Below are 22,102 nucleotides of genomic sequence, written 5' to 3'. Positions count from 1 at the left end.
TTCTAATTCAAATTCTCGTTACAGACAGGTATCAGGAAAACTTGTTCATCCCTCTCCATATCTGAACCTGACAGGGGCATCAGCCCCATAGGGGTCAGAAAGGCTACCACCCCCATGGGACTGGCTCTGTGAGAGGTGAAGCCAATTGCTTTAACTCCATGGATTTTGGGGCCAGCTGGGCAACAGTAGGTAGTCTATCCTGCCTCATGAAGCCAAGTGGGAGGTGGAAGAAGTGGAGCTAAGATGGCAGTTCCACTTTTGGTCCCCTAATGGCAGCTTTGGATCACCGAGCACTGCCCCAGAACCTGGTGGGGATGTCTGGAGGTGAGCCCAGAGCCAATCTCAGCTCTGGAGTCAGGAGGCCTGATCACTGTTCTAGGAGAAAGGTGGGTGGCAGACCTGGAGAGTCAGTGTGGCATCTCTGCAAACCCCACGGGTCCCAGTTACAGAGCCACTGGTTTGGGGCTAACATCCAGGGCCACTGCCATTTGAGTGGCAGTGGCCCTGGTTCATGGGGTCGGCTTGGGATGGTGGAATAAGCACTACTGCTCTGTTGGTCACTGCAAAAGCAGAAGACAGAGGAAAGAGAGGGGAGGTGTGATGACAACAGAGGGTGAGTACCCACTCTTTTTCCTTTTTCCCTTTCCTGCCTCCTTTCTTACCTTCTTTCCCCTTTGCTTTTCTCCTTTTCCCATTCCCCCTTCTCTTTCTATGCTTTTTTCCCTCTCCCTTTTCCCATTTTCGGTTTTCCCTTCTTCTCTGCCCACCCCTCTGCTTCCTCCCCTCGCTGTCCCGCTTCTGGCCTCTCCCATCTGGAGTCCAGGTCCCATCTGGTCTACTGCTGCCCCTGGTCAAGCTAAGGGGCCTGGCAGAGGCTCCGGGGTGACTCATTGGCTCCATCCACCCATGCCCAGTCCAAAATTAGTCAGGGCACCCCTCCCCAGGCCAGGCTTCAGGTCCTGCTTAGAGGCTTCTTTCCATTTGGCTGAGCCCCAGACTTCATGGGGGCTCTGGGAACTCCTCTCAACTTTGACCTTTTACCCACATCCTGCCTCTAGCCTGGAATGCCCATCCTCTTCATATCCAACAGACAATTACTCTCCTCCAACTCAAAGCCTTTTGAAAGCACATAGCCTCCAAGAAGCCTTCCTTGACTAAGTCTCTTTTCCTTTTCTTCCACTCTCTTTTGCGTTGCCTTGACTTTCTCCCATTATTAATTCCCCCCTTCCAGCCCCACAGCACTTACACACATGTCTGTAATTTTTTTTATATTAATGTCTGTCTCCGCCTCTAGCTTGTTGTAGGCAAGGAGTATGTCCGTTATATTGTACTCTCCCAAGCGCTTAGTATGTGCTCAATAAATATGATTGATAGGCTCTAGGGCCTAGTTGTAGTCCTCTTCCTCCCCATGGGGCTCCAGTGATGGCTGGGGACATTTATACACCTGCCTGGCTCTGGGAGGTGGCCTTCCAATACTGCTTGACCTTCTTTAACTCCTGGACCCAGGGTATCAGAGGGGCAGCCGGGCTAATTTTATCCAGTCTGCAGCTAGTTCTGGGAATCACTTGGAACCTCCCTGAGGTTGGGATATGTGACCCTGATTGACACAGAATTAGATGCAGCCTTGGTAGCTAATAAGCAGACAAGGTCAGTGTTGGTGTTGATCTGCACCAGCAGTCTATATTCAAGTCCCCCTACCCTTACCACGCTTCTGCAGTGCAGACTTGAGGCTGCTCAATACTCTTCGGGGCAACTAGGGCATCTTACTCGCTTCGATTCTGGCTTCTGTCAATCTCCCATATACCCAGAAAATTGGCAACATTGTTAAATGCTTTTACAACAGCACTATGCAGCTCTATTACTCTTTAAAAAAAATGCTACTAAAAAAAAAGCAAATTTTGGGCTTAGACATGAACATTTAGCATTCTCAATCAGGAACTTTAAAAATGCTCTTTTAAGTGCTCTAGTTGTTTACAATAGAGAATATCCAGGCACGAAGAAGAGGGCTGATTTCATTGAATGTGGATGAATAAAGACAATGTTTTAAGAAAAGCTGATCTAATTGTGAGTTGCCATAGAAAATATTTTGTACATGAAATATAGATCTCAATGTCTTCCTAATGAATCACTACACAAGAGATTTTGGGTACTGGAAAACAATATCAAAAATTCTTTTTAAGATAATGCAAAACTTACACATTATAGAAGTGTGGAAAGGTGAATTTAAAAATTCAAACATTTTAACAGAAACCTTTTTCAAAAACCCTTTTTGTGTATGTTTCCCAAAGGTCACAACTTCTATTGTAAGGGATAGAAATGTTTTGAAAATATTTGGAAAACTTTTGGCTACTCTAACAGCCCAAATAAACCTTTCATCTATTACTACACCCTTTAGGATTCTGCTACATTTCAAAGCATAATTTGCACTTTCATTTGCTATTACCTTACTGATTGTTCCTCACAAAGACCTACTTAAGTTGCATTTACTTTAGAGAGGAGGCTACCGGAGCATATTTACTATTCTATTTATTTTATTTTCTTAATAGGTTTTGTTTTGTTGTCTGTCTCCCCCTTCTAGACTGTGAGCCCGCTGTTGGGTAGGGACTTTCTATATATGATGCCAACTTGTACTTCCCAAGCACTTAGTACAGTGCTCTGCACACAGTAAGCACTCAATAAATGCGATTAAATGAATAAATGAATGAATGAATTATCTGGCACCCGGCTCAAGAATCTTTTTGAATCCTAAAACTCTGCATAGTTCATTAGGCTATGCTGAGTCTCTCGTGTGGAGGAGTGAGAAACGTCTAATTTTGTAGTTTTTCATTATTCACCATCAACAATGGAAAATACAACAGATGCACAAACTAGACTTATTTGAACAGATAAAGCATGTTTACTGGAGACAGTTCACTAGAAAATATGATTTCATGCTGTAAATTGGCATGGGACATGTCTAATGTCAAGCACTTTACAATCATTTGTGATGGCTGATCCACACAGGTGGACCCTGAATTAAGGAGTCACACACCTTGACTCCTGCCACTGAGCACAACTTCCAGCTTCTCTCTTTCCCTGACTCCCCTGAGTGAAAGTATCTAAGGCTTCTTGACTCTCCTTGCTTTCCTCCTCACCATTTTAGCTTAGACAACCCCAGAACCCTGACAGGATGGTGGAGAGACAAGAGGATGATTGACCTATCAATCGGGCAGGGCAGACTCTTGGACCAATCAGAAGGCATAATAAGGAAAAAATCTAATAGAACTGATTTGTCATTTGGGGTTTTTCAGTCCTATGGTATCGAATTGTAATAGAGAAGCAGTGTGGCCTAGTGGAAAGAGAACAGGCCTGGGAGTCAGAAGACCTGGGTTCCACACTCGGGCAAGTCATTTAACTTCTCTGAGCCTCAGTTACCTCATCTGTAAAATGGGGACTAAGATTGTGAACCCCATGTGGGAAGGGGACCGTATAAAAAAAAAACCAATAGACTAATTGCCAACTGTTTCTTGAAAACAATGGTGGCTCTACTAGCACCATTAAAAAGCATTCCAATCAAGGAATTTTCAAACTACAGGGAAAGAGGTGAGGCTTGACTTTCCCAGACTAAATGAGATAGGAATTTGGAAAGAATTTTCCTTTCAAGGCCACTAGGAATTATGCCTCTAAGTCTATTGAGGGAAGTGATTTGAGCCCTCGGAAGACTATGATTGTGTATGTAGGTGTGTGCATGCAGCCCGGAAAGATCTATCCTACACGCAAACAATATGGCAGGGTATGCTGGTCTCGTATTGTTTCACTCAAACACATAAGTAAGATCTTACTGTGGTGGCATCATCTTCAAAAACAAAGGACGGCACAATATATTTATCATATTTTACTCATATAATTGCCTCCTCCACATAATTCCCCCATCCTGAGCTTTGTTCCACTCAAATATAAGCAGTGATAGTGGCACACAGGGCAAAGAGGAGGAGAAGAAAGGTAAGAACTTGATAATGCAGCAGAGACAGGCTCGAACCAGGGGAAGGGAGTCTCTTCTTTGAAACAGGTGTGTTCCAAGACAGGAGCAGGAGAAGGGTCAGGATGTGATCCTACAGCAGAGATAGGTTTCTACAGAGAAGGTGTTGGGGAAGGGGGATTTCTCCTTTGAAATGGGCATGATCTAGGGGAAGACGAGGGAAGGGAAAGGGGGGGTTAACTTTTGAATATCTAATGCATGTGGCCCTTGAAAGAATACACTAGAAGAGATAGTTTCAAGTGTTCCTCTTCTCCCCTCCTTTTTTCCAACTCTTTTTTCTTGACTTAGTTCTGTCATAGAAGCCCCCCATTTTAATGTTATAAAAATTATGTAATAAGTGGGGCAAGTATGCAAGTGCACATAGACCATGTATATATACACATACCTTTGTGTGTATATGTAGAGTCAATTCATATTCTAGATATTATCCTTGTAGACTTTTCAGTGGTCTCTAAAAATCTACTTTATTTGGGTCTCATAACAGAGATCATTTCTTTCTCTCCACAAGCAACATAATAACAGTAGTTCACACTTACCGGCAGCCCTCAAATTATATCTAAGGAAATTGGAAATTGCAGGACATTTTCCCCTATGGGATTGCTCCTTCCAATCCAGCCCTTGCTTGCTAGCCTTTGGAACCCAAGGCCTTCCCGTACCATTTTAATAGAATGTTTTGAGTTTTGTATTTGTATTATTAAGCAATCTCTAAGTTAATATCATTGAGTGGCTTGTATATAATATTGAGGTAGTAAGCTAGATATTGGTTATAAAGATTTTTCTATCAAAAATATTTTATTTCCTCTCCCCCAAATAATTTTAAATTAGCAATAATAAACCAAGATAGATGAGGACTTGGGTTCTGTTAGAGGAGTGTGAATTTTAGGGGTTTTAGCTGGTTTTATTCCAATTTCTATCTCCGTTGATTACATTAAAAAAAATGGGTTAAACCTGAGAAAACCTGGTTTCTCTTGGCCTGTAGCTCTGATCCTGGTGATTACTCCTGCAAGGATACCTGCCTCTCCCTGTTCAACCTAAGGCCCCATCTGCAGTGATTCCTAGCTACGGCAGCTCCTGTCACTACCGTTCCCATCCTCCTTACCTGCCACTACCATAGGGATGTGGCACTGGCACCGCCACCTGCCCTGGTTTCCTTTGCAGGGCTATCCTAGACCATGGAGTCATTAAAAAAAATGGTTCAAATGGAACCTCCAAATTCAAAACAAATGAAAACTCACTTTAGAAAATACAAATAAAACCAGCCCATTATCCCCTGGAATTATGCTTTTTGAAACCTGAAGAATTCTTATGTTACTTTTAAGTGCATTGGCTATTCCAGCCTCTAGGATCCTGTCAATAAATTACTTTTAGCAAATTGCCACAGACTACATTTACATAGCACAAAGTGATAATATTACAACGAATGGGCCAGTCAGCCACCATAATAGTTATAGTAGCGGCAGTTATTCCAAGTGACCTGTAACAATAGGCTTAACGACTTCTCAAAAGGGAGCAATCCCTCCTGTCTCCATGCAGAATCAGGCCTAGAATTAACTAACCTGAATTTCCTCAAGTCATTGAATGCAAAACCTTAAAAGTCGAAATGACTGACATGTGATGAGGGATACAGATTCTACATTTTCACAAAAATAGACAATTATGGACGCAAGAAAATTCAGACCAATGTCTTTTCCTACCAAAAGCAAATCCCTAAATATTGAAGAGCTGAATATGTCAGACTGATCGGCTGATTTAATTTTTAGTTGCCATTGGTCTGAAAAAATAAATCCAATACCTGATGCTGATAAACATCATCAGTAGGGCCAGGCACCTGAATTATTATGGGCAACAGATGTTGCAGTTTGGATCTAATCTGCACTAATCCTTAATGTGACATTCAAGCACAGTAGCTTTTAAGAGATTAAAGACTGAGCCAGACTGCCAAATTCAGTGTCCGTCATCCCATCCAGGTTATTTACCTTGCAGCCTTCACAAGTGATGCAGCGGTAGTGATACCCAGTGGCTTTGTCACCACATACTACACATAGTTCGTCCTTGTCTAAGTAACTGGGTATGTACCCTGTGAAGGAGGAAAAAAAGGAGCATGAAATCACCAAATGGCATGTTATAATCAAAGATAAATCACTCCCTACTCAGGACCAAATGACTAGCTAACAGGGCAGGGATAACCACAGATATCTCCATTAAACAATATCTATTTCTTGCAGATAGTTACACCTCCCATCCCAGAAGATGGGATGTTTCCAAAAAAGGTTTTTTTTTGTCATTCCTTCTTGCACAGATGGAGAAAGAGATGAGAAACAAGGAGGTTAAGCAAAGTGTCTTGCTGAAAACAGATAACCTGCAGAATCAGATATGGTAATCAGGACTGTGGACTCCTAGGTTATGCTACTTTTATATTCATGAGTTTTAATTTGGGGACTGTTATGGGTACACTGCGCATTAAATAAGACTTCAATTACTTTTGGATCCAAAATATTGTTCAATCAAGAAACCAGTTTGTTTTGATATTTATACTCTGAGAAATCTCTACAAATGAACAAATCTCCTTAAAAAATGAATGGTTGGCATGATCTTGCTAAGTAAAACAGCAGTAGGTTCTGCCAGAATCTAAAGCTTTGTTCCTAATGAGCAAATCTTTTTGAGCTGTGATTCATTCTGTTACTTCTGAATGTATAACCCAGGGAGCTGAAGGAAAAAGTCCCTAGAAAATGTCTTCACAAGTCCTCAATGTCCCACGCCAAACCCTGACCTCCCATGTCTTTCCCAAGACTGTAGACAGCACCACCCTCCTCCCTGTCTCACAAGCCCATAATGTTGACAATACCCTCAACTCATCTCTCTCATTCACCCCACATATTGGGTCTGTCATCAAATCCTTCTGGTTCTACCTTCATCTTTGTTAAAAACCCAGTTTTCCCTCTCCATCCAAACTGCTACTACACTGTTCCAAGCACCTACCATATCCCTCTTTGACTAATGCATCTGCCTCCTCACTGACCTTTCTACCTCCTGCCTCTCCCCATTCCAATCCATATTTCACTCTGCTGCCCAGATCATATTTCTAAAAAAAAAATTCAGTCCATGTCTTCCCATGCCTCAGAGACCTTCAACAATTGCCCATACACCTCTGAATCAAACAGAAAACCCTTATCACCGGTTTTAAGGCCCTCAATCAGCTCATTCCCTCTTAACCTACCTAATTGATTTCCTGCTATGACTCCTTCTGCACACTGTGCTCCTTAAACACCAACTTATTCACCGTACCTTGAGCTCATCTATCTCACTACCAAACCCTTGCCCAAATTTCCTCCTGCTTCAGATCCGACAGACTTCCTCTCTCCCCATCTTCAAAGCCTAAGTTACATCTCCTTCAAGAGGCCTTCCTCGATTAATTCCTCATTTTCCCTACTTGCTCTCCCTTCTGTGTCACCTATGCATTTGAACTTGTACCCTTTAAGAACTTGATAGTCACCCCAACGTCATCCCTACAGCCCGTAGGTACATATCTGTAATTTATTTTAAAGTCTGTCTCCCCTTCTAGACTGTAAGCTCCTTATGGGCAGGGAACGTGTCTACCAACTCTATTGCATTGTACTCTCTCAAGTGCTTATTACAATATTCTGTTCACAGTAAGTGCTCCATACATACCACTGATTGATTCTAAACTTTCCCAAAATGTCTCACTCCAGTTTACAATGATTAACAAACTACACAAGGATAGGGTATCCTATTTTACGTGCACTTAGACCTGTATATATTCTGAAAATGAAAGCAAGCATAATTGGTGGGGATGGAGATGAGGAAAAGGCAGATAGAACTCATTATTTTTCTTATGTTTCTGATTCTACAGTCACCTGATATTACTAATCAATCATATTTATTGACTGCTAAGTGCTTGGGAGACTACAATAGAAAAAGAATTAGCAGGCATGTTCCATGTCCAAATTGAGCTTAAGCATGAAAGGATTGCCAATTTATCACATGTTCCACCCTGACACTTATACAGATTTCTTGGCAAATCAATTGAGAACTCAGAAAAATAGTAATGAAGAAAACTGGAAAAAGAAGGAGCCTTTACTTATACTAGGTTCTTTTAACATTGTAAGTATCCCAGATGAAGGAATCCAAATTGAGGTTAATAGATGTGCTTCCTTTGGAAGTTGAGTAATTTTTCTGACAGTGTTTCTGTATCATAAATTTGAAAAGTCACCAGAAAAATGTATTTTAATGTTTTTTTTAAAAATACATTCTGAGCATTCTAGCGTGCTATATTAGGATAGTGAGTTCACAACTAGGGCCAGGTTGATTGGTCAGATCCTAAAAAGTACTCTCTCATCCTGTCTACTTTAAAACATGAAATGTTTCCCTATTAAATATCATCTCTTCTTGTTAGATTAGAGAACAGGATTAAAAAATCAGACTCTAGGAAAGACAATCAAAATCCTTGCAGGGAGGTAGTTTTCCTGGAAAGTAAATGATCCTCCTCACTACTTGCAGAGTGGCTTTTGTCTTCCAATCCAAATTCACTAGAGGATCCAAGCTCTGAGTTCATGAAAAGATCCCTTCCCAAATGGGTTTGGAGCCCATTTCCTTTGTCTTGCTTTACTTGGACTATGCATAAAAACAGCTGGAGGTCTGGGATGAGACCAGCTTGGCTGCAGTCATTTTTCTAATTGTACATTACAGACTACTGAAAGCAAAACTGGTGAGGTTTATAGAGAGGTCTGATAATATGGGGTTGAGGGCTGAATTATCCAGTTATAATCAATCAACCCTCCACTTTACCTTGAGTTGGATAAACCTGGTAATAAAACACCCAAATTAGCCTTCCGTTGCTTGTCCCTATCATACAAATACTTAGTAGAGAACTATACATCTTAGGGCCACTCTGGTACTGTGTGACTGACTGACAACTATATTATGTCTCCGTGTCATCCCAGCACTGACCAAAACCACCTTACACAAAGCAGCCTCTATGGTGAGTAATGGAATTTCACTGTTAATAATAAGTACAAACAATAACCACCCAATAGTTCATAAAATACTCATCTCACAAGCAGATTCTGGGAGTCAGTTCTTTATAATAAACACGAATGAAACTCAACTGGGCTTCATGCCCAGAAAACAAATTAGCATCTACCAATATATACAGCTGAGAAAAAAAAAATATAGTAAGGACTCAACTGAAAAAGGGAGAGGTTAATATTATCATCAATCATATTTATTGGGTGCTTACTGTATGCAAGGCACTGTTCTGTGCACTTGGGAGAGTACAGTATAAGAGAGTTGGTAGATGTGCTCCCTGTCCACACGGAGCCCAAAGTCTACAGCGATAGAGGTCATGGACTTTGCAGAAACCTATAGAAGTTTTCTGTGGCAATCCATTTGGAGCCAAAAAAGGGATCTATGAAAGTGACTGAATGTGCTAGCATGCTAAGGAAACCAATCACTAGAAATGGAGAGGACTCAGGAGTGAAGTCCTTATCAAACATGGTAGGTGTCATGAAGAATTGTGTTCAGAAAAGTACCTGGCCTTAAACTTTATCCAGAAAGAGAGAAGTAATTCGGCTTCCTCCCAGGCATAGCTGTTAGGAGTGAGAATCATTTTTTCCCTTAGTCCAAATATCAACTGCTAGTTAAGGTCTGGTAGAGATTAGGAGAAATTTATGTTAAGGACCAGTTAGCTGGGATTATAATACTAAACCTGCTTGGAAGTGGCCTAGAGGATAGAGTGCATCCCTCTGAGTCAGAAGGCCCTGGATTCTAATTCCAACTCCACCACTTGTCTGCTTTGTGAGTTCTGGCAAGGCACTTAACTTCTCTGTGGCTCAGTTACCTCATCTGTAAAATGGGGATTAGGACTGTGAGGCCCATGTGGCGTAGGAACTATATACAACTTGATTAGCTTGTATCTACCCTAGTGCTTAGTAGAATACCTGGCAAATAGTAAGTGCTCGATGTGAGCTCATTGAGTGCAGGGATCGTCTCTTGTTTTGTACTTTCCCAAGCGCTTAGTGCAGTGCTCTGCACTCAGTAAGTGCTCAATAAATATGATTGAATGAATGAATACCATAAAAAAACAATTTGGGGAGGTGAAACTGTTCTATTCGAAAAACGTGGGTGAAAATTAGAAAAGATAATTCATCCAAATCTTTTATCATCATCATCAAATAATATCAGTGAAGCATCCAGTACAAACAGCTGTGTTCAGCATAACAGTTTGTGCACTTCAAGCAAGTTAATAGTTCAGACCTGCTTTCTCAGTGCTTAAATGCTATTGTTTTTACATTTAGCCACTTTAAAAACTTTCTGATTCTATCTTTAATTCACTTCTTGACTTCACTTCATAAGTAAATGACCATTGGAGAATTTTGCCAGAACCACAAGGCTTTGGTGTTCTGAATCTGTCTCTTTTTCCTTCTAATGCCCTTTGAGTTTATTTATCTTTGTGGAAAGGTTACAAGGGCTGCTTCCAACTTTCCAATTTCATCTGATTTGTAAGTTGCGTTTGTTGTTGCATCCAGATGATCTTGAAGTTGGTGTTTGAGAAGTCATCCAATAAATCTTCAGTCAAATCTTTCAAAGAAACATATACTTAAGTTGGTGATAGTTACTCACTCCCACCCACCTCTTTTCATTTCCTTAAAATAGTAACTCTGAAATAGGTTATTTATGTAAAATAGTCACTTCAGATAGTGATGTGCCAATCAAAATGTCCAGTTCTGTAATTCATTATTAAATGGAGATCTGCTTGGGAATATAATATGACACAAAATGATTGCGGGGAAATTCTCTAGAGACCCCTAAACCTAGCTATGAATAATACTCAGGATTTCATTCCCCCTGTAAGCTTAACTTTTCCCTTATCTCTTGTCTTTTCCTCTCCTTCCTGGGTGAGACTATAGAACCAGTTCTCTCACATACTAAGGGAAAGGTTTCAGTCAGATCCAAACACTGGCCCCGAGGCCAAAGGTGGGCAGAGGATGAAATAATTTCAGGCAGTGTGTTTTTGTAGATCTGAACCACCACAGACCTCAAAGTTGTCAATCCAAGTGTATTGTTTATTTCCCCTTAGATTCCTGAATCAAGTTTAAACTAGGAGGGTGTAGGCTCATGGCTACTTTAGCCAAACTTAGCAAATTTGTGCTCACTTTAGATCACGTACAACACCAAAGCACTTCCAGATTTTTCCAGCCCACATATACAGCCCGACACTGATATTCTGCACATGGCTATAGTTGGAGTGGAATATGAATTTATTCATCTCATATACATCTTGTAATTGTTCATGTGGATTTTGGATTAAGATGGACAAGGGAAGAAATATTACAGATTTTGGCCACATATCCTACAACTAACATCAGGCCCCCAGAGCATCTCCTGCACAGCTGACTCTTTTCTGGAGTTGGCTACCAAGGGAGGAATGTGACATTTCTGTAATGTTCATGCTCTAGGATTAATCCATATCTGATGCAGTTCTTGCAAACTAAAATGAATTCTGACCTTCCTACCTGCCAGTCTGGCTAATGCTTCTCCTGTCAAAACCAAGTAATCTATTAATTCAATTTATCAATAGTACTTATTGAGCGCCAACTGTGTACGGAGCATTGCATTAAGTGTTTGGGAGAGTACAACAGAACTAAAAGGCACAGTCCCTGCTCTCAAGGAATTTTCAATCTAATGGGAGAGAATGGCAGACGTGAGTTGTACATCTACGGTAGAAGTACAAGAAAAAACACAGATGCAACTGCAATCTCTTACTTTCAGATGACACTAAGCTCAGCCTAGGCAGAAAAGTACAAAATTCAGGAATATTTCAAAGCTGATTGAGGGGGGCAAAGAAAAAAAGGGAAGATGCGCTTTAGTGTTAGTTGCAAGAAGATGCACCTGGAGAAAAAAAAATCAAAATTAAAAGTACAGGATGATGGTTTCTGAGTGATCAGTTACAGCTCAGGAAAGAAACCTTGTAATCATTAACTCTTCTTTTAAACATTGGTCTAATGAGTGTGGATCAAAAAGGACTACCAAATCCTGGGCAACATCAAGAAGGGAATAGGAAATAGATCACAAGGTAGAGTTTTGCCAGAGTATCAAACCCTGATGTGCTCTTTTCTGAAGTTCTGGGAGCGAGTCTGGTGGCTACATTGTAGAAAGGGCAAACAAAGAGCTATTCCTCAGTTTGAAAGTACCGCCACCGATATTGAGATTTCCAGAGAAGAGCTTCCAAGGTGACGCAGGTGATGGAGAAACCTACATATGAGTTACAGGGAAAGGACTGGGACTCTGCAGTCTTGAAAGGTCGAGATGGGGTACAGTCAAAGTTTAGAGAATCTTGAAGCATGTGTACAGGATTGCCACTCACCAAATTTCAAAATACTAGAATGAAGACGTACCCAGTGAAGCTTTAGGGTGAAAGGTTAAAAAGAAACAAAAGGGGTAACTTCACGCAGAGGGTGGTAAGTATGGAGAACTCACTTCCAAGGACATGTTCCTTCATCTCCGTAAGAAATTATGCAATGCAGAATATGATCAGGTTCAAGGGTGGCTCAAGAGAGGTGTGAATAAGAGCATAGGAAGCAGTCCACTATGGGCTACTAAGAGAAAGAGTTAGGAATGGAGAAGGAAAGATTGAGGGATGTAGTACATAAAACACTCTAGCCATTTAGGAGAAATGCCAAGGAGAAAAACAATCATGTGGTGCTTCTAAGTCTCCTATTGTCATGGCTGGAGAGCAAACACTGAACTTAATGGGACCTCTGATCTCACCCATTTGTTAGGTTGGAAAAAGTCACCAGAATGGGAGATCCTCCAACCTAAGTAATCTATTCCAATTTTTACAACCATATGAAGCAGTTCAAGCCTGGGCCTTCTTGTAATGGCCTCAGTGAAGATGAGAAAGGCTTGTTTCCGGCCTCTATATCACAACTCTAATGTATTCCAAGCCGTTATTGAGCCTTTCCTCAACTTTCTCCTCTTCAGGCTAAACATTTCTATTTCCTTAAACATTAGCCACTAAATATTCTTTCCTAGGCTTTGTCATATTTCTTTCTCTCCTCTGAACTGTCAAATCTGTGGCACACACTTAAAAATGTTTTAGAAAATAAATACTTTTATAATTGCCTGCCAAGCATAAGAGAATGGAAAATGTTTCTGGTTAAAAAACCCCCACAATTTTTACACACACACACACACACACACACACACACACATACACACTCTATGAGTCAAATCTGGCTTCAAAGTCACTATTTTCTTACAGTATTTCACTACACTGTATTTAAATTTCATATGTAGTCCATTTAAAAGGGTCACTTGTTTTGAAGAGCTTAGATATCTTGAAAAGCTTTTTAACCTAGCCAGGTTATTAAAAGACATACACATTTTAGGATGGAACTTAAATTTAAAGTAAATTAAATTATTTCTTCAGTCTTTGGTCATGGGGTAGTATAAGCAGCTGTGGGCTCCTGATCAGGATAAAATCCTCCTCATCAAATAGTTATTAATCTTGATTATGCACAGTCAGCATGCATGTCCTGTAGATGTTGTGAAATTAAAATAAATCAGGTTATAGGCAATCCCTGTCCTCAAAGAGATTACAGTCATTATATAATACATTATAATATAATAATATTACATACCATTTATTTACATTTTAGTCTGTCTCCATCTCTCATTGTGGGCAGGGAATGTTTCTACCAACTCTGTTAATAATAATAATAATAATGTTGGTATTTGTTAAGTGCTTAATATGCATCAGGCACTGGGGTAGATACAAGGTGATCAGGTTGTCCCACGTGGGGCTCACAGTCCTAATGCCCATTTTACAGATGAGGTAACTGAGGCCCAAAGAAGTTAAGTGATTTGCCCAAGGTCACACAGAAAGCAAATGGCAGAGCCAGGATTAGAACCCAGGTCCTTCTGACTCTCAGGCCTGTGCTCTATCCACCAGACTATGCTGCTTATTGTGCACTGTACTCTCCCAAGTGCTTAGTACAGTGCTCTGCACACAGTAAAAACCACTGATGATATTGACAGTCAAGATAATCAAACACATATATGATAAAAATAATTAGATTAAAGAGACAATATTCATGGCTTATACATTGCGTTGTATCGGTACCTTTTGTATCTGTCAGTTTTAAGGGCTAGCAATGACTGCTTGCCTCTCCCTTAAAGCTCAAAAGGTGTGAGGGATAAAGCTATTTGTTGCCACATTCCCAATTCAGGGAGCAGGGGTTGGTGTAAGCCTCCAGTGTCACATGCCCCTCCCCTCCCCATTGGGCATCTATGTTTCACACTTTGAAAAACGATTTGTAGGAAAGAGAGGCAGGACCCTAAACAGAAGGTGGTATGGTATGTCTGCTTACCTGGCTGGCGTTGAGGATATAGGTCAGACGTGTTTAGGAGATGAATACACTTGGGTAGAGTGCCTTGAAGCTCATAGACGGGAATTTCTACTTGATTTAAATGGTGACAGGGAACACGTGGGCATTTGAGGAAGTGGTGTGACGTAGCTGAATTGATTTCAGTGTTAATACTATGGTTGGAGCATATGCCAGATCAAAGAGGGGATAGGAAAAAAGTGGGGAGATACAAGTTGAGGAGGTCACAGCTATTTAGACCAGTGCTCCTCAAAAAACATTTCCCTGTGGATACTGAGGCTTCCACAACATTTTTGGGGCACTATAGTTGGAAGATGGGTTAATAATGCTTCTTCTGAGCAAATCAGAACTTAATAGAGTACTTAAAAATGAAATTTTCATTGAGAACCTATTATTTAAATGGATTACTTTGTTGGAGGCAAAACTAAAAAAATCATTGGCTGGCTGTAGGTGGTACCCATCACAACTATTTTAGACAACAGAGTTAGCAGATACTATCCCTGTCCATAATGAGCTTACAGTCTAGAGGGGGAGACAGACATTAATATAAAGTGCTTAGTACCATGTTCTGCATGTAGTAAGCACTCAGTAAAAATCATTGATGATGGTGATGATGATACTGACCCAGCTGAGATGGAGAGGAAGAGCGAAATCTTGAAATACAGTGTGAAGGAAAAATGGCAGCATTTGGCAATAGACTGTATGTTAAAAATGAAGGCAAAAAAGAGACAGTACAGAAACTTAAAAATAATTGCTCTAGAAAACAGGCATGGATGAAAGTACTGGGGGTGAAGAATAGGGATGGGGATCTAGAAAGGAAAAAGATGTAAGTACGAAAACTAGTTCTAAGTTTGCCATTTTGTGTTTCCTTTGTCAGCAAGGTCTCAATTGGAGATATCCTGAGGCAAAAAGAGTTATAGGCCTGGACTGAGGAGGTCAAATTGCGGGTCGAAAGAGAGGTAGCCCACACATGTAAATGAATTGAACTGAATTGAAACTAAGAAAGATACTCTCTCCAAAAAAGTGAGGAGAAAGAAGAGTAGAGACCCAAAAATGTATTCTGAAGAAAAGGTGAACAGATGGAGGAAGGAGACACAGAAAGAACAGCTAGAGAGGTGAGAGGACAACAGAGAGGAAGAAGTACCAAATGTAAAAGCTATGGTCAGAGAGGATGCTTTGTAAAAGACAGTGGCAAGTACTGCTAAATGAGACACGAAGCTCAAGAAAGAAGGGTAAAGAAACCTTTGGTGTAAGGCATAGCGTTAATCAAGTGGAGAGTCAATTTGGTGGGAACAAGACCAAGACCAAGTTAAAGGACAGTAATGGAGAAGAGCACAATCAGAGCACAAACAGTGCATTGCTGCCTTTTCTGGGAGATACAGCTAGCCTAGTTATCATTTTATCCTAATGTCTTGGAATCTTATTGTTAGCATTCAGTTCTGATGGACAAAGAAGCTTTGGGATGAGGTTAGAGTGGAAACTGCATTTTCAGAAAGGTATCTCTTTTGACAATAACCACTTCTAGTTCCTGGTAATCAGAAAAAAGGGGAATGGTGAAAAGAGAGCTCCCACATTGTTTGCTGTTAGGTTTACTTTGGGTGCTATTACTGTTCCTCACTTTGCTTCCATTTCTTGGCACTAAGAGGCACTCTCATTTAACCTTTTGAGCAGAAAATGTGTTCTGTATTTAAAGAAACTATTTTATAGTTGACTGTAGTGTTGTTCTCTCCTAATGGAATACAGCATGTTGTGGTGCCCAAGTTGAAATCCAAGCAACTGCAACGTAACACTGGAAAAAAATTTGCTACTGCATTAACTACTTAGTATCACATTTCAAAGACAATACTGTATGTTTCAATATCCTGCAACTCATTGGAATATTCATTTTCAATAGCAGTATTATGCACGTGTTTAAAAAAGCAAAGATTGTTCCATCCATCTAACTTGCTTTAATGGCAACTTTTTTTTTTTAAATCAGACCTTCTTTGCCCATGTCATTCCAAAAACAGCACTGCCCAATTTATTATTTCATTATTCCCATTTTCACATAATTTTCACTAAGCCAAGAAGGTTGCAAAATGAAAAGAACCTTATATTCCTTTAGCAAAAAAGGACAAATTGATTTAGAGCTGCATTTGGTAGTTTGGGTCTATAGGAGTAGCTGGCAAATATAGGACATTTTAAATTTTTTAAGGAAGAATTTTAAAGTAAAAGTATTAAAAATCCAGATACAGTGAGGAAATCTGTTTGAATTAAATGGACAAGCCACTCAAAGTAACTGAATGCAAATTGATTAGAAAATCTCTCCATATAATGGGAGCTTTGATGAAAGAAACTTGTCAAATATGCTGTCTTTTTTGTACATAGTGCATTCATTATCACAGACAATCACCCATTACCTATTAATTCCTCAGGATTACTAGAGGTGACTTTAATTTCAATGTTACAATTCATCAAAAGCTAGAAATGATAGATTTTAATGTGTCTAAGAGCTACATTCTCAGAGACCACTTATTACTCATTATTTTCCATCAGTGACTGTCCCTTGTATGCGTCTGTAGCAGCTGATTATTAAAAAAATTGTACTCTATATCACAAATACTAGATAGAACAGGCATCCCTGTTCTAAATTTCAGCCTTCTTTAATCCCACAAGGGAGAGAGAAAACTAACCACCAAGGATAGGAGAATGAAGTGCATTCAAAAGAAAGAAAAGAAAAGTGTAAAAGCTGAATTAGCCAAGCACCAGGATAATGGTGAACAGCATGAACACAAATGAGACAATTATGAATTTCAGGGAAAGAAAAGAAAACCCGATTAAAGAAAATAAGGTCTGTTCAAGATGACTCCCAGTTGAGTCCTAAATACGCCTTAATGAGAGGCTATTGAGGATTCATTAACAGCGGAAAAACAAATCAATATTGGATCAATACAAAGAGACATGCTGGGTCCAGCCTTCTGTCCTCAGGAGAGGATTAAGAGATTGGATTCTTTTGGAAGAGTTTAGGCATAGGAAAAGAAACAACAACATGTGCCATAGCATGTTTTTCACCCTCATTTAGGGCATCTGGTGGATGGAAGAATCTTCTCAATGGCAAATATTTTTTAAAATGACAAACATATGTGAATGGCTTTTGGGGGGCCCTATTTCACGCACCAGATGAATTACCAAAGGACCACTATATATCAGGAGAAATATTTTGAAAGAGGCAGATCCCCAAGGATGCAAATGGGCTTTGGGAAACAAAATGAGGAAACTATCCAAGGATCAGTAGATTTACTAAGAATTCCAAAGCTGATCTGAATGCTCAAAAAAGTTGCAGTAAGGCAGAGTGGAAAGACTACTGCTCAAGAACCTGAAAAACATCCAAAATACATTCATGCACAGTTTTAGACACTGGCAATATCCCATTTTAAATTATATTATCCATGCATATAAAATGTTAAAAGAAACAGAGAAGACACCCAAAGCCTATTCCAGGTTTACAGATCCATAACCATACTTTTGAAACTCGCAAGTTCATGAAATGTAGTAAATGAGAAACTCGGCGCTTTCCCCAAAACACAGTTAATTGATGATCTTGACAGTAGTTCAATTAGCTTTCTTCGTGGAAGTTTTTAGGCAGATCCCATGTATTCGATGTTAACTATTGCCTTGCTTTCTTTTTTTACAATATAAATAGAATGTAAGTGTAGAATGCTTTTTCCATTGTAAGGTGCAGCTTTACCAAAGAAAATACTAATGTAGCCATATGAGGGGAAAATAAACAGGGCTCAGTCTTGACTTTAAACAGATTACTTTTGACTGTAGAATCACCAATAAAAATAGCAAGTGATAGCTGTCTTTTAAACTGCAGGAGTCATGCCAGCTCCTTTAGGCACAATTAAGTTCTTCAAATAAATTCAGCTTTAAATAGAAAAGGGCACCGTGTTGGTGCAAATCATATAACCCGAAGCCTTTTAAATGATGAAGTCAGATATACAATACTTAGAATACATAAGGATTTTTGTCATGTTTATATTAAGTTGTGAGCTAATTTTGAATGTATTTGCACATAGTTCTTGATAATTCAAGTTCTTTGTGAGTGTTACACATTTCCCACATTTCTTGGCAATAAAAGAAAGATCTACTTATAGGATGCCAAGGAAAATTTTAAAACTAACCATTGTATTGCCACAAAGGAAAAGGGGCTGCACACTTGGTCTGATATAGAGAGTCCATCTGACATTGTTTTTGAAAGGTTAACTCTGGGAATGAACTCAGTAATACTGCTGGACTACTGTCGTTTCTTAATTTTACATTTCTATTCTTTTAAATTACGAGAAAATGTATTCTTGAAGATGAATGGATAAATATGCTCACATAGTTAATCTATAACGATGAATGCATTTTTGTTCTACTTTAAAAACAAATCATACTTATGAGATAGTAACATTTCCCTTTTAACCTAAAAAAGTAGCCTCAAGGATTGTATTTTCAGAATATCTGAGAAAAGTAAATCTATGAATGCTAAAACATTTCAAAGAGCATAATGCCTTCCTACCAGAGGGGAAACTTTTCTCATATCTTTTTCTTAAACATTAGGCAAAGGTACTTCAAATTTATGCAAAATACAACCATAGAAACTCCTAAATCCGGCTCTCATGCAACCCAGAGGGCCTCCCAAACCTGGCTTTCATTTGTGAAGAAAAGTGCTTAGAAATCTTTCTCCTCCTGGAAAACATTTCAATCACCTAGCAACCTCTATCTATCACTGCCGTTTTCAATTCTGAACAGACAGCTTTCAAATGCAAAGATTATAACTGATATAACTGATGGAACTGCAACTTTACAAGCAAAACAGAAACAGGAAGAGATTTAAAAATTAAATAAATAAATCCAATTGCCCCTACCTTTTTTTTGAGAGTACGACGGCGACTGCACTTGAGAAAAAGTAGGTTTTTCTTCAGTGAAATATTCAGGTTGGCTGTACTGATTCAGGGCCATGTCCATGTCAGAGAACTCGCTTTTAAACATGTTTCCAGGGTAACTACAGGTATAAGGCTGATTCACCGCCCAGGCCTGTTCCATATATATGTTGTTATTGTGCAGGACCTGAGCATCACGACTGCTGTAACCCTGACTATCTTCAATATATGTGCAATAATCAGTGGACTGCATGTAGCAATTGCTACCGGCAGCTGGGTGCACCTCATATATTTCTTGCATACAGTAGTTCATTTTGTTATCCTGTCTCAGCTTCGACTTTTACGTATACACACACAATAGGCATGCATACACACACAGCCCGTGCCTACACACATAGACGTGCATATGCACACAGTCACATACATAGACATGAAATGGGCAAGAAAAAATGAATATACAGTACCAAAATCAACTGCAAAGCAGCTTGTTTTACTTTTGAGCAGCACCTGATGTGGTAAAATCCTATTTATATGGGAAGGCTTGTGCAGTCTCCTGCCATTCAAACATATTGGGAAGCAGATTTATGGCAGTCAAAGGTCTTAATCTGTGACTGTAGCTAATTCCTAGAGAAGACGGCAGACAGGTAGGAATGACTTCCCTAAACAAAGAAGTGACAGCCAGACAACCCTCTTACACACTGTTTGCTGGCAATATTCATTTTAGAAACAATTTCCGTGCCTTTCAGTATGACTGGAAAATGATTATTGAGGCAAGGTTGCTATTGTGTCACTTCAGTTGTTAACTTCAGCGTGAAGCATTACAAAGTTATTTTTAGAGAACTCCCCTTGGGGAAACACAGAAAATCCTACAATCAATAATCTTGTTCATCAGCCTTAACTCACAGAAAATCCAATAGAAGTATGTTGATGACTCAACATTAATCTAATTTTACAAATTTTAGCATCTTAATGTGTGGTTGGATTTATTGATTTTGTTTTACAGGATTATCTGCATCAACCTGCTCTCATCCCTCAGGCACACATTTTCCACTGGTCTTTAAACATACATAAGAAAGCAGCTTTTAAAACTTCAGTCATGTTTCTGCATAATTTCTGGAGAGTCTAAAACTCCTATTTGGAAATTTTTCAAATGCTTTGATTTAACCCTCAAAATGGGAGACTAGTTACAGATATGAAATAGACCAAAAATAATTAGTTTTCTAAAGACCTAGGAAAGCAGACCTTAAGTTTTCAGTTTAGTTTCAGGCCTTACACTCCAGTTTATTCATTTCAGCCTCAACAAGTTGAATGAAAAAAAATTACATTTTAATAAGAACTTTCCTTTTTGGACCAATTTTGACGACGACTTTTCCTAACAAAAATCCAAGTAGTGTCTTGCCTTCAGCCATCAGATGATATTAACAGGAGGCATAGCTTCAACTTTTATATCAAAAGAATACCTAAAAATCAAGCCTGTAATACCTAGAAAATATTCTTCATATATGATCATTTTTTCCAGCTTTAGATATGAAGTCCCTCACTACCATTCTCCATAAGCATATGACAAAGGACTCGGAAAAAACATATTTTTCACACTGTTTTGCTTGGCTTCCTAAACATACCTTAGTATCTAAAACTTTTTAAATAAAAGATTCCATTTCCATAGAAGCACTGTAAGAGCATAAGAAATGCCACTATTGGGTCAGACCAACAATAATGAGTATTTATTATGTGCTTATTAGATCCTAAACTGCTGAGTTTTATCAAGATTAACAGATTGGACACAATACCTATAATCATTCATTCATTTAATTGTATTTATTGAGTGTTTACTGTGTACAGAGCACTGTACTAAGCGCTTGGGAAGTACAAGTTGGCAACATATAGAGATGGTCCCTACCCAACAATGGGCTCACAGTCTAGAAGGGGGAGACAGACAAATCACCAGGGGCTCACAATCTATTTTATTCCCATTTTACAGATATGGAAAAGGGGGCCCAAAGAAGTTAAATGACTTCTCCAAGGTCACACAGTAGGCCAGAGGTCCATTCTTCAGGCCAATATTCTGACATTTGACAATGCTAAGAGGAACCTTTCCCAGAAAATCCTGAACATAATAATAATAATAATAGCATTTATTAAGCACTTACTATGTGCAAAGCACCGTTCTAAGCGCTGGGGAGGTTACAAGGTGATCAGGTTGTTCCACGGGGGCTCACAGTCTTAAGTCCCATTTTACAGGTGGGGTAACTGAGGCCCAGAGAGGTTAAGTGACTTGCCCAAAGTCACACAGCTAATTGGCAGAGCCAGGATTTGAACCCATGACTTCTGACTCCAAAGCCCATGCTCTTTCCACTGAACCACACTGTTTCTCATTTCCTCTATTGGCTTATTATGGGCCACACACAAAAGTGTACCTAAATTGCATCAAACGTACTGATAAATTTGGCCTGCTTCACTTTTTTTACGGTATTTATTAAATACTTATTATATGCCAGGCCCTGTACTAAATGCTGGGGAAGATACAAGATAGCCAGGTTGGACATAGTTCATGTCCCACATGGGACCTCACAGTTTTAGTCCCCATTTTTAAACATTAGGTTACTGAGACCCAGAGAAGTTAAGTGAGTTGCCCAAGGTCACAGAGCAAGGAAGTGGAGGAACTGGCAACCTAGGTCCTCTGACTCCCAGAACTGTGCTCTTTCCACTAGGTAACACTACTTCCCACCTCTTCGGTTAACAAATTCTGTAGACTTGGCTTCACATGAATTTTT

At 39.6% G+C, this 22,102-nt stretch overlaps 1 protein-coding gene across 8 annotated transcripts in view; it reads right to left on the bottom strand.

The window, feature by feature from the left end:
- The window catches only part of THRB (thyroid hormone receptor beta), a 331,256-nt gene that overhangs the window by 26,790 nt on the left and 282,364 nt on the right, over positions 1-22,102 (bottom strand). For 7 of the 8 annotated variants that reach the window (XM_038760822.1, XM_038760804.1, XM_038760848.1 and 4 more), the window contains one exon: positions 5,995-6,095. In XM_038760822.1, coding sequence (XP_038616750.1) covers positions 5,995-6,095 — 101 coding nt within the window. Of the gene's footprint in view, positions 1-5,994; positions 6,096-19,313; positions 19,642-22,102 lie in introns of those variants that run through there. The other variant, XM_038760795.1, reaches the window with a different exon arrangement.

This window comes from Tachyglossus aculeatus, chromosome 2 (assembly GCF_015852505.1).
Source record: "Tachyglossus aculeatus isolate mTacAcu1 chromosome 2, mTacAcu1.pri, whole genome shotgun sequence".
Classification (NCBI taxonomy): Eukaryota; Metazoa; Chordata; class Mammalia; order Monotremata; family Tachyglossidae; genus Tachyglossus; species Tachyglossus aculeatus.
The sequence above is the reverse complement of the archived record's forward strand: the minus strand, read 5'-3'. Positions and strand labels throughout refer to the sequence as shown.